At 37.6% G+C, this 13750-nt stretch overlaps 1 protein-coding gene across 4 annotated transcripts in view; it reads left to right on the forward strand.

Annotated features, from left to right (window-relative positions):
- The window catches only part of Ecpas (Ecm29 proteasome adaptor and scaffold), a 116181-nt gene that overhangs the window by 52305 nt on the left and 50126 nt on the right, over nucleotides 1–13750 (forward strand). For all 4 annotated transcript variants that reach the window (XM_075967129.1, XM_075967128.1, XM_075967130.1 and 1 more), the window contains 5 exons: nucleotides 11223–11308; nucleotides 11748–11826; nucleotides 12014–12063; nucleotides 13069–13135; nucleotides 13227–13349. In XM_075967129.1, the coding sequence (XP_075823244.1) occupies nucleotides 11223–11308; nucleotides 11748–11826; nucleotides 12014–12063; nucleotides 13069–13135; nucleotides 13227–13349 (405 nt within the window). The remainder of the gene's footprint in view (nucleotides 1–11222; nucleotides 11309–11747; nucleotides 11827–12013; nucleotides 12064–13068; nucleotides 13136–13226; nucleotides 13350–13750) is intronic.

Below are 13750 nucleotides of genomic sequence, written 5' to 3' on the forward strand. Positions count from 1 at the left end.
AGCATGTGTCAGGATTCCATTCTCTTTTAAGATTAGATGTCTCATTCCTCTGTTTGGATCCTTGGCCTATTTCACATTTTAGCTTTCATGAATAATGTAGACAGTTTCTCTGTGTCCTGGGAGCTGCTCCCAAATAACCACATTGGAACTTATTAATTATTAATCCTTGGCCAATATCTCAGGCTTGTTGTTAGCTAACTCTTACATTTTAAATTAACTTGTATTTTTTATCTATGCTCTTTCACGTGATTTGATATCTCAGAATAACAAGCTCATCTCCTTCTCCTCACATTTCCTCATGAATCTTAGACTCGTTCTCTTCATGCTCTTTTTGTCTGCAAGTCCCACCTAACCTCTACCTGTCTGTCTATTGGCCAGTCAGCCTCTTTATTAATCCAATCACAGTGACATATATTCACACAGGGTAAAGTAATATTCCATATTTCCCCTTTTTGTTTAATTAAAAACCAAGGTTTAAACATTAACACAGTATAATAATATACAACAAAACAGTTATCAAGTAAGAATTACAGTTATATTTGTATTTAACAAAATAAGAGAAAATATTCCATCAGTTGTCTTTTCCTGAAGAGTTTAGAGTTTTGTACCTAATTTACTTTCTACCATGATTAGAGAGAATTACAACTGTAATTAACTCTCTAGTTTTCAACCCCATTGAAGCCCTGAGAAGGATATATTACCCGAGGAAACAGAAGTGCAGAGTAAGTGATTTCCAAAATTAAGAGACAACAGAAAAAGCTTACTGCCTGGACAGTCACTCAAAGTTCTTCTGTAACGTTGAACCATTCAACTTCAGCTACAGGCCTATAATATCTGACAGACATTTTTGAGAAGCAGGGAATTTTGAAGGCCTCCTCTACCTTATCTTGGCGAAATTTGGCAATCATTTTTTTCTTTTCATGCTGCTGGTCCAGTTTGGACATTATACTGTCAGCAGTTGGGGCCAAGGGCAGTTTCTTCACCCAAATGCTAGCTTTTGCTATAAAGCTCAATAAAGAGTTTCTTTGATGTCCATTATCCTCTTTTGAAGTAGATTGGTGCTGTTGGGAAAAGGTCATGAAAAACCCTAGGTTATTAAACATATTAAATGCCATATTCTTTAGGTCTTTGAAGTGTTTAAAAATCATTGTCTCTATAAATATATCTGTGTATGACCTTGAAGACATACTTAGCATGACTCTAAGTTTGACTGTTATAGATGACTAGCTATTAATCTATACTTATTAATACATAACTTTTTTTTTTTTGAGACAGGGTTTCTTTGTAGCTTTAGAGGCTGTCCTGGAACTCACTCTGTAGACCAGGCTGGCCTTGAACTCACAGAGATGTGCCTGTCTCTGTCTCTGCCTTGTGCTGGTATTAAAGATACCTTACAGTTTTAAATGAGCTACATAATTGCAATGTCCTAAACAAGAGTAGAAACATACAGTATAACAAAATTAACTTTAAATTTGTATTAATAAACTAACATTCATACCAATATTAAATATCTTAAAATTAATAGTTGTTTTTTGGATTAAAGTAGATCTATAATCTACCCTTTTTTTGGTATCATTCCTATATCATATACTCTTTTATTCCTTTAGAAAGAGATCTTTGCACTTAACTTCTTTGTTTAGCTTTTTTCTGACTATGACCAATAATAACATGTAATCAACCCCTAAACAAGGACAAGCCTTCATAATCCATTGAATAATTGAAAGCCACCTTTATCCTATCTTTTGGGAGTGTAGGTGAAGTAGTTCTCTAGACTACTTCCTGTGGGTGCTGGTATCTTTGGGGGAACCTTAAGAAAATAAGGTGATTGTTTTTTGTCTTGACTGGATTAGGGAGTGAGGCTGTACCATCTCAGCCAGCAGCCTTGAAACTGCTTTGGATACAGAGTTCTGAAGAGACTGTAACAGGCATTTTAACATGCTGGGTCATTTGGGCCATCTGTTTTTATTGGTGTCTGGTCTCTTTGCTCCGAAAATACATAAAGGTAAAGCGCATATCTGCATTAGTACAAATACAGACTGAGTGTTGTACCCAAGTTAGCCAAAACTATTTTTTATTATATGTTTGAGCAGGTAAAATATACGTTAAGTATTTTGTAATTTTTCGAGGTTTATTTCTTTATGTTTGTAGCCGGGATTTTCAGGGGTCTTCTGCAATCAAACCTAATCCATATTAACCTATTATGAATCTGCATCTCTCATTTCCTGTGGAAAGAAAGCAAAACCCCTTCCCCAAAGTAACATTTTTTGACTTCCTTTTTAAAAGTTAAGGTATCCATAAAGTATCTTTTTTGGTTCAGTTTAGCAGTCCAGTTCACAATCCCATGTTTATCAGTAGCTGCCATTTGCTCATCAGCATTCAAAAAATTCAAAATCTATACAATAATATACAGAATGCAGCGTACCTATGTATTTTCCATCTTTGTGTGACTTTTTTCTTTATATCACTTTGTTCTTTCTTTAAAGATTTTATTGTTCTTAAACCTCTTTTTCTCAGATTGTCTATACCATTTCTCTTTTTTCTCCCAAGCCTATGTACATTTTAAAACACATTGCAACCCATTTAGAGGATTTTTTCCATATTAATTTGTCTTTACTGTGTATCTGTAATCTTTTCTGTCTGCAGCTTCCCCTTAGCTCTAGCTTCTTATTGGCTAACTCTTATATTAATTTAACCCATTTCTATTAATCTGTATATTGTCACATGGCTGGCTTACTAGGTAAAGTTCACAACATCTATCTCTGGTGGCTCCATGGCTTCTCGCCTTCCTCCTTCCATGCTATAGGCCAAGCCAGTTATTTATTCATTAACCAATAAAAGCAACACATAGACAGGACATCCCACATCATTTCTGCTTTTCTGTTTAAATAAAAAGGAAGGCTTTAACTTTAACATAGTAAAATCACATATAACAAAAAGTTACTAACAAGAATTACAGTTACAATACTTATATCTGTTTTATCTTTTATCATAACTAAAGAAAACTCTAACTATAATTATAAATTCTTCAACGTCATCAAAGACTCCAGAAGAATATAACATTACCTAAGAAAACAGGAAGTGCATTGTAAGCAACTTCCAAAATTCTAGAATTGACAGAGACATCTCATTGCCTGGACAGTCACCCAAAGTTATTCTGTACTGTTGGGGCATCCAATCTCCAGCCTACAGGCCCATAGTATCCAACAGATTTTTCCATGAAGCAGGAAATTTCAAAGACAGTTCCACCTATATTGGCAGTTTGTCAGTCATTTTCTTTTGTGTCCTTAACGTGTCTGGCAGATTCTTTTATGAAACAGGAAACCCCGAAGGCCCTTTCTTACCTTTAGGCAAGTTCAGCAGTCATTTCTCTGTGGGTCCTACATGTCCAGTCAAGCAGTCCAGGCAAGAGCAGTTTCTTGCCCAAATGGCTAACCAACTCCATTATGAACCTCTTTGATGCCCATCATCCTCTTGAAGTAATTGGTGCTGCTAGGGGCAGTGTCTCACTGTCATGAGAAGTCCTAAGTTCTTAAACATTTTAAATGCCATATTCTGAAAGTCTCTGAAAGATTTGAGGAATGCCTGTCTAACTGAAATATATCTTTATACATCTAGAAAACCTAGCCAATGTGACTACAAGCTTGACTATTATAGATGACTTTCTGTTTACCTATATTTCTTAATTATAAGTGAGCTGTACAAACACAATACCTTAATTAAGAGCAGAAATACATAAATAACAAAATTGACCTTAAATTTGTATCAATTGAGCAAGATCCATACTAATGCCAATCTCTATAGCATACCCTTTTAAATATAAGGAAATATTTATAAATAATATTTGGGAATATGGGCATAGTTCTGTCCAAACTCTTCCTGCTATTTATTAGGTGAAGTAATTTCTTGAGGGGTGTTCAAGGCAACCTTTCAGGGGGTCTTGTTCCATAAAACCACACCAGTCTGGAAGCAGTCCACAGGTTCTCATCCTCTGTGGAAACAAGAAAAGAGCCTCTTTTCCAAAGTAACATATCCTTAGACCCATATTTGGAAGTCATGACATCTTTATAATATACATGCTGGTTTAGCTTAGTGGCTCGTACAATGAAATGCCTCTCTGTACTTAGCTCATTCACAGTCAAAAAATTCAAAGATAACACAATAATAGACTCTCTGTGAATTTTCCATTTTTGCGTGGCTTATTTTTACTCTATTACTTTTTAATATTTATTATCTTTACTCCTTTAATCTATGACTATCTGTACTCTGTCTCTTTAAAGACTTTGTTTTTTTTTTAATTTATTACTTTTTATTGAGAAAAGAAAAAAAAACAAGTTTCCACCTCCTCCCAGCCTCCCATTTCCCTCCCCCTCCTCCCATCCTTCTCCCCCTTCTCCCACTCCTCTCCCCCTCCCTCTCCAGTCCAACGAGCAGTCAGGGTTTCCTGCCCTGTGGTAAGTCCTAGGTCCTCCCCCCTCTGTCCATATCTAGGAAGGTGAACATCCAAACTGGCTAGGCTCCCACCAAGCCAGCACATTGCGTAGGATCAAAACCCCGTGCCATTGTCCTTGGCTTCTCATCAGCCCTCATTGTTCGCCATGTTCAGAGAGTCCAGTTTTAACCCATGTTTTTTCAGTCACAGTCCAGCTGGCCTTGGTGAGCTCCCAGTAGATCAGCTCCACTGTCTCAGTGGGTGGGTGCACCCCTCGTGGTCCCAACTTTTTTTTTTTTCTTTTAAAGCATGAATCTTCTGTTCTTTTTTTTTTTTTATTGATTAAAGGAGAATAAAGAAAAGAAAAAAAAAAACAAATTTCCACCTCCTCTCAGCCTCCCATTTCCCTCCCCCTCCTCCCATTCTTCTCCCCTTCCCCCCACATTTCTCCCCCTCCCTCTCCAGTCCAAAGAGCAGTCAGGGTTCCCTGCCCTGTGGTAAGTCCTAGGTCCTCCCCCTTCCGTCCATATCTAGGAAGGTGAACATTCAAGCTGGCTAGGCTCCCACCAAGCCAGCACATTGCATAGGATCAAAACCGCGTGCCATTGTCCTTGGCGTCTCATCAGCCCTCATTGTTCGCCATGTTCAGAGAGTCCAGTTTTATCCCATGCTTTTTCAATCCCAGTCCAGCTGGCCTTGGTGAGCTCCCAGTAGATCAGCTCCACTGTCTCAGTGGGTGGGTGCACCCCTCGTGGTCCCGACTTCTTTGCTCATGTTCTCCCTCCTTCTGCTCCTCGTTGGGACCTTGGGAGCTCAGTCCAGTGCTCCAGTGTGGGTCTCTGTCTCTATCTCCATCCATCGCCAGATGAAAGTTCTAGGATGATATGCAAGATATTCGTCAGTATTGCTCTAGGATAGGGTCATTTCAGGTTCCCTATCCTCAGCTGCCCAAGGAACTAACTGGGGACCTCAGCTTGGGCACCTGGGAGCCCCTCTAGAGTCAAGTCTCCTGCCTACCCTAAAGTGGGTCCCTTAACTAAGAATTGTGGTTCCGTGCTCCCCTATCCAACCTTCCTTTATCCCGATCCTCCTGTTTCCCCAAGTCCCCCCTCCTTCCCTTCTACCTTTTCTCTCCCCATCTCCCCTTACCCCCATCCCACCCCACCTCCAACATCCCACTTTTCTCCCCGGCAATTTTGTCTACTTCCCTTATCCAAGAGGATATGTTTTTCCTTGGGTTCACCTTCTTACTTAGCTTCTTTAGATTCGCCTATTGTAGACTCCGTGGCCCCTATTTATGGCTGGAAACCAATTATGAGTGAGTACATCCCATGTTCATCTCTTTGGGTCTGGGATACCTCACTCAGGATAGTGTTTTCTATTTCCATCCATTTGCATGCAAAATTCGAGAAGTCATTGTTTTTTACCGCTGAGTAGTACTCTAGTGTGTATATATTCCATACTTTCTTCATCCATTCTTCCATTGAAGGGCATCTAGGTTGTTTCCAGGTTCTGGCTATTACAAATAATACTGCTATGAACATAGTTGAACAAATGCTTTTGACATGTGATAGAGCATCTCTTGGGTAAATTCCCAAGAGTGGTATTGCTGGATCCAGGGGTAGGTTGATCCCGAATTTCCTGAGAAACCGAAACACTGACTTCCACAGTGGTTGCACAAGATTGCATTCCCACCAGCAATGGATGAGGGTACCCCTTCCTCCACAGCCTCTCCAGCAAAGGCTATCCTTGGTGTTTTTGACTTTAGCCATTCTGACAGGTGTAAGATGATATCTCAAAGTTGTTTTGATTTGCATTTCCCTGATTGCTAACGAAATTGAGCACGACCTTAAGTGTCTTTTGGCCATTTGAACTTCTTCTGTTGAGAATTCTCTGTTCAGTTCAGTGCCCCATTTTTTAATTGGGTTAATTAGCATTTTAAAGTCTAGTTTCTTGAGTTCTCTATATATTTTGGAGATCAGACCTTTGTCTGTTGCGGGGTTGGTGAAGATCTTCTCCCAGTCAGTAGGTTGCCTTTGTGTCTTAGTGACAGTGTCCTTTGCTTTACAGAAGCTTCTCAGTTTTAGTAGGTCCCATTTATTCAATGTTGCCCTTAATGTCTGTGCTTCTGGGCTTATACCTAAGAAGCGATCACCTGTGCCCATCTGTTGTAGGGTATTTCCCACTTTCTCTTCTATCAGGTTCAGTGTTTTCGGGCTGATATTGAGGTCTTTAATCCATTTGGACTTGAGTTTTGTGCACGGTGATAGATATGGGTCTATTTTCATTCTTCTACAGGTTGACATCCAGTTGTGCCAGCACCCTTTGTTGAAGATGCTTTCTTTCTTCCATTGTATACTTTTAGCTCCTTTATCGAAAATGAGGTGTTCATAGGTTTGTGGGGTAAGATCCGGGTCTTCTATACGATTCCATTGGTCGACTTCTCTGTTTTTATGCCAGTACCACCCTGTTTTCATTACTGTAGCTCTGTAATAGAGTTTGAAGTCAGGGATGGTAATGCCTCCAGACAATCCTTTATTGTATAGGATTGTTTTGGCTATCCTGGGTTTTTTGTTTTTCCATATAAAGTTGATTATTGTCCTCTCCAGATCTGTGAAGAATTTTGATGGGATCTTGATGGGGATTGCATTGAATCTATAAATTGCCTTTGGTGGAATTGCCATTTTTACTATGTTGATCCTCCCAATCCAAGAGCAAGGGATGTCCATCCATTTTTTGGTATCCTCCTCAATTTCTTTCTTCAATGCCTTAAAGTTCTTGTCAAGTAGATCTTTCACTTCCTTGGTTAGATTTACCCCAAGATATTTTATGCTGTTTGTGGCTATCGTGAATGGAGAAGCTTCTCTGATTTCCCTCTCTGCTTCCATATCCTTTGTGTATAAGAGGGCGACTGATTTTTTGGAGTTGATCTTGTATCCTGCCACATTACTAAAGCTGTTTATCAGCTGTATAAGTTCTTTGGTGGAGTTTTGGGGGTCGCTTATGTACACTATCATATCATCTGCGAATAACGAAAGTTTAACTTCTTCCTTTCCAATTCGAATCCCCTTGATCCCATTATGTTGTCTTATTGCTATTGCTAGAACTTCCAGCACTATATTGAAGAGGTATGGCGAAAGTGAACAGCCTTGTCGTGTTCCTGAGTTAAGCGGGATGGCTTTGAGTTTCTCTCCGTTTAATTTGATGTTAGCTGTCGGTTTGCTGTATATAGCTTTTATTATATTTAGGTATGACCCTTGTATCCCTAATGTTCTCTACCATCTCGTACATCCTTTGTACTTCAAATTTGTCCCTGAGCCTTGTGGGGAGGGGTGTGATATAAATGTTCCGTTTAGGGTTGAACATTCCTCAGTCTCTTCTTCTTTACACTGTGGTCAGTTATGTGTCACTGTTAATCAAAAGAGAACATTTTCAAATGAATACTAAGAGATACATTGAGCAGTACGTATAAGAGGTCATTAGGAGTCAGTTTAAACTATCTCCATTTAGCATATGTCTTAGGGTTTCTAATGCTGATGAACCACCTATACCAAAAGGCAAGTTGGGGAGGATAGGGTTCATTTAGCTTACATTTGTACAGTGTAGTCCATCGTTGAAGGAATCAGGACAGGAACTCAAATAGTAGCTTGCACAGCACCTTCCTACACTATGAAAGCTTTCTGGTAGCGATGAAGCTTGTAGGTCTGTATAAACTTTTTTTTTTTTTTTTTTTGCCATGTCGTTGTGACTCAGGAATATTGCGTCTTGAGTAATAGGGTCTTATTGTCAAGTTCTAGAGAGTTACCAAGAGCAACGACAGTAGCCCGTGATGATGATTGGGGGGATCTGTGACTCTTTTACTAATCTAATGGAAACAGTTTCTGTATAGGGAACCTTCTTTTCAGGTATGTCAGGTTTACAACCAAGATTAACCATCATGCTATGTGGTAGTTTAAATGAGAATGGACCCTATAGACTCATGTATATTGAATGCTTGGGCCTTAATTCGTAGAACTGTTTTGGTAAGTATTGGGAAGTATGGTCTTGTTGGAGGAAGTTTGTTACTGTGGGTGGTGTTTAACATTTCAAGAGCCCATGATAGCCCCAGTTTCTCTCTCTCTCTCTGCTTCCAACTTGTGGATCAGTTGTAAGCTCCCAGCTCCTGCTGCTAGCACCATGCTAGCCTTCTGCCTTCATGATCACTGCCATGATGGTTATGGACTCAGCCTTGCAGTAAACCCTCACCTATTGAAGTGTTTTCTTGTATAATTTGCCTTGCTATGATGTCTCTTCACAGCAATAGAAAAGGGATCAAGAGACACTGGAAGTCTGCTCCCAGTGTGTTGTCATGGTTTTCAATACTAGGAGGCAATTCAAGCCCTGGTATATTCCATATACAGTGTTCTGTGTATTGTTGAGGAAACAGGAAAGAGGTTAAGAGTGGTGGGCTTTTATAAGCCTTTTTCAGTGGTCAGAGTAGGACAATATCATCATTTACACCTACCAGCCTATCATTCAGGCACTTTGGGATTTTACCCAGCTCTGGAAAGAATCATGGTGTTTGAACCACTCACCTTAATTCTTCTTTGCTGTGCCTGTGACCACTAGTTCTGTCAAGCTGTCATGGTCTGAGCCTATAGCCTGCTAAGATAGGTATAATACTGAGGGAAGAGCATTCTCCATGTTGTTGCAGTCTTCCTGTTGCTTAGGTGGACTGGTGGCCAGTGATTGTTGCAGCCAGCCACAGATGATGCGGGCTGGATTAGAAGTCTGGTCGATTGGGACCTTGTATTATTTTAGCACTGGGGTTGTCCCAGAGCCTAAGTCAGCTGTCAAATTCTGGTGTTAATTGCTTTGTTCCGTACAGCAAATACAGTCTTGCTCCATACTATGCTGCTTCCTATTCTGCAACTGGAGTTTGCAGGAGTGATGAAGATAGTTTTCAGTTGTAGTTCCAGTGGCTCAGTCTGCCCATATTGACTTAATAGTGCTATTAGTTCTGGAGGTCTTCTAGTTATGGGCTCGTTAGTGGATTTCAAGAATAACGCTCGGATGACTTAATTTCTTGTCTTCCCCGAAGCAAGAAACCTTTCTAAACCCACATTTTCCTGTTTCTAGTTGGAAGATGAGGCTAAGAAGTACTCGTCTCCTGCCTTGTTCAGTGTTCCTTCTTTTCCTCTACTTTATTGTTGTCTTTGACATCTATCTTTGTTATCTTTGTCTTCTTTGTATTCCTTCCCTTCTGTCTTCTTCGAATGGGCTCTTACCTTGTTTTCTTAGTTCTTCTGAGGGCAGTTTTGTGTGTCTATAAGGTGATTTCTGGGCAATCTTAACTCAGAGGCTGTCTCCCTCTGCTTTCTTCATAGATTACTTTTAGAATGTTAATTTTCTTTTTATTTCTGGTTGGATGTTTTTATCGTTTAAAGATGAGGAACTTTACAAATCTTCATAAATTGAAATAACCATGAATTTTTCCTTCTTTAGTCTATTGACATGGATAATTGTAGCAAAGCAAATATTCTGTCCCTGAAACTTCCTTATCTTCAAGGGCTAAATCTTTACATTAAGAAAAATATTAGGTGTATATATGACATGTAGGAAGGTATATGTACTATATTGTGTGTGTGGATATCAGAGAGCACCTCAGTAGAATCTGTTTGTGGTTCTACCTTTATGTGGGTTCCTGGGATTGAACTCAGGTTGCTAGGCTTTTATGGCAATTGCCTTTACCTGCTGAACCTTCACCAATCTTATTTGTTCATGGTATATAATAATTCTGATGTGAAGTTAGCTTTAGCTTACTGCTTAATTGAGTATGAAGTATTTATCTTTTGTATTGATGATCATAAAAAGATCATAACAAATATGTAGCTTTCTTGTAGTAGTTTTTCATCTTAAATTAAGTATTTTTTCCTGGTTTTTTTAAAGTATTTAAATTTTTTATCTTTTTATTTTATCTGGGCATGTTTTTATCATTTAAAGATGAGGAATTTTGCAAATCTTCATAAGTTGAAATAACCGTGATTTTTTTCCTTCTCTATTCTATTGCTATGAGGGAGATGTTATTGCAATTTGTTTAAAACAAAAAGAAAAAAAGGAAAACATTGGGCCAGTAAGATGGCTCAGCAGGTAAAGGTGCTTGCTGCCACACCTGAGAACCAGAGTTTAATCCCTGGAACCCACATGGTAGAATAGAGAACTGACTGACTGCAGTGATTTGTTCTTTGACCTCCAGTAATGTGCTTTTCTGTCTGTTAGCACATGAGATTTTATCTCTTAGCCTTGGATTGATTTTCTTTTGGAAAATTAAATGAAGGTATATTCTACAAGTAATCCTAACTGAGTATGCATTCTGAAACTGAATAAACTTTATAAATTCCTAGTTTACATTTTTATTATTGTGATATACATATATATGTATATATATACACACACAAATAATATTGTAGCTTTTAAAATTGGTCAGCTATTGGTTTTTTCAATCTTACTTATTTTTGTTGTCATTTTGGTTTTTTGAGATAGTGTTTCTCTATGTAGCCCTTTTTGTCCTGGAACTCACTCTAGCAGGCTGGCCTCAAACTCACAGAGATCCACCTGCCTCTGCCTCCAGAGTGCTGGGATTGTAGGTGTGCTCCACAAAGCCTGACCAGCTTGTGTTTGTCAATATAAAAGTTGTATTGATTTTGAAGAGCATGGTGTAGTGCTGAGGTCTGTTGTTGAATCTTGACTACTATTTTAAAATGCCAGATTGTTATTTGTTAATTGGTGTTTTTGATTTGTTTATTTTATATAGGTGGTGTATGATGGACTCTTTGGTACAAATACAAATTCAAAGTTAAGAACATTGTCCCTGCAATTTGTACATCACATTTGTATAACGTAAGTTTTATTTTTTAACTAATTAACTATTCATTTTTTTAGAGTAACCATGTTTCAGCTGTTTTTATTTCTTCTTTCTTAAAAAGCAGTTATATTCATCTTAGAAAGATTCCATTGTTTAAGATTTATTTTTATGATTTTAAAATTATACTTACATGGGCATGTCTGTGTGGGTCTGTTCATGTGTGTGATGGTTCCTGCAGAGTACAGAAGAAATTTGTGAATCCTCTGGAGCTGGAGTTGCGTGTAGTTTGTGAGTTGCACAGTATAGGTATTGAGAACTAAACTAGAATTCTCCGTAAGAGCAGTGCCAGGTTTTGCTGCTGAGTCACTTTTCTAGAGAGTTTCAGGCTTTATATATTGCTTAGCTGCATTTGTTGCTAATTTTTAAAAGAGATCATCTGAAAGGATATTTTGGTTTTCATTTTTGTTTTTAAAGCTGCCCAGAAATCAAGATTAAGCCTCTAGGCCCTATGCTTTTGAATGGTCTCACTAAGTTGATAAATGAATATAAAGAGGTAAGTGGCTTGCCTTTTAAAGTTTAACATTATAAGAAGAGGGAGGGAGAGAGAATGGGTTGACACCCCCACACACAAATAAAAAACAGACAAAAAAATGTTTTAAATAAGTTAATGATTTTGGCAAAAGGATTTACTGTTTATTGTATTTTTTTGTTTTCTTTCTTTTTATTTTTTTAATTTTAAGGACCCTAAATTGTTGTCAATGGCATATTCAGCTGTTGGAAAACTCTCCAGGTGAGTAATGTCTTTTTTCTTTTTTTTTCTGTGAGAGAAAGCTGTTGAAAATTGAGAAAAATTTATTTGAAATTAACAGTAGATGCAGAATTATTTAGAATTATTTAGAAATCATTATTTAGAATTATTATGATTCTGATAGGAAATGTATTTTATGACAATAGGCCATTTAGAAATGCCTTCTTTTTAGAAAAGAAGATTTAAGTTTACCTTTGAAAATACATTACCATAATAAATTTAGTCTTGAAATTTGGTTTTAAACTGAATTTTGTCAAAATTGATTATCATTATGGTTGCATAATGAATTACATTATAGACATTAGGTTAACCTTTAGTGTTTTTGTTGTTTCTTATCACTAAACCTCACAGTCTCATTTTATGTTACTTATGAATATGAATGATCCTGTTTTCAAAGATTTGTTTTCATCTGTTCAACTTCTTCTTGTATTGTCCTCCTTCATTTTAAACTGGAGGGAAAAAAAAGATGAAATTTATTCTGTGGTACCCGTGTGTTACTTTGGCTCCTGCAGACATAGGCTGTGTATTGCTCTCCTTTGATGTGAAGGGAAAGAAACTTCAGGGTTCAGAAGAAAGTGACCCTAGATCAGCTCACAAGCACAGAGTTGTCTCAAACTCTGTCCCTTTAGCATGAAGTAGCAAAGCCTCTTACTATTGTAGATTTTCCTTTAAATTACAATTCAATATCTCTTCCTTCATGCTAAAGTCTGGAATATAAACTGATTGCATGGAATGTTATAGAAGGAATACCTGGAAATATAAATAATATAAATACAAATGTTTGTTGACAAAGGATTATTTATATATTTGAAAAATTAAATAATCACTTTAAAAAATAAGTGGCTTCTGAATAAAGTAACCTGATGATACTGACGTACTTAGTGTTGTGAAAATGTGTGCTGAGGAATGTTTGGATATAGTTTCATTTTCTACCCCTTTTCATCCCATGAAAATTTATGATAATGATATTCTTACATTCTCTTATAGTCGAATGCCCCATTTATTCACTAAGGATATAGCTCTTGTGCAACAGCTTTTTGAAGCCCTGTGTAAGGTAGGGAAACATATTGTTAAGTTTACACTTCTGCATGGATACTTTCCTGGAAGTCTGCCGGGAGGGAAACACCATTTTTCTCTCTTTACAGGAAGAACCCGAGACTCGACTTGCCATTCAGGAAGCCTTATCTATGATGGTTGGAGCATATAGTACCTTAGAAGGAGCACAGCGAACTTTAATGGAGGCACTTGTAGCTTCATATTTAATAAAGGTAGGCCCAGCTATGTAAATGACAATTGCTAATAGTATATGCTTTTTTTTAATATTAAACTCTTAAAAGTTGATAAGTATAAATTGTACATACTTAATGGGTATAATGTTTCAGTAAGTGTGTACAGTTACATATAAATAAAAAATACCCTTTTCTAGCTTTTTTTGAAATATGTAGTATTTTAGTATCTGTAGTTATTCTTCTACATATTGGGACACCAGAACTTTTTTTTTTTTTGTATCTAACTCATTTGGTACCTGTAGACCTACCTCTCCTCTTTATCTGTGTCTGGTCTATTCTCAACTTCCATGAGATTACCTTTTTTAGAAAGGTGTCTTAGAAAGAAAAACTACACAGGAGTCTAAGAGATACATTGTGAGATTGTGTGACATTTGTCTTTC

Source organism: Microtus pennsylvanicus, chromosome 3 (genome assembly GCF_037038515.1).
Source record: "Microtus pennsylvanicus isolate mMicPen1 chromosome 3, mMicPen1.hap1, whole genome shotgun sequence".
Taxonomy (NCBI): domain Eukaryota; kingdom Metazoa; phylum Chordata; class Mammalia; order Rodentia; family Cricetidae; genus Microtus; species Microtus pennsylvanicus.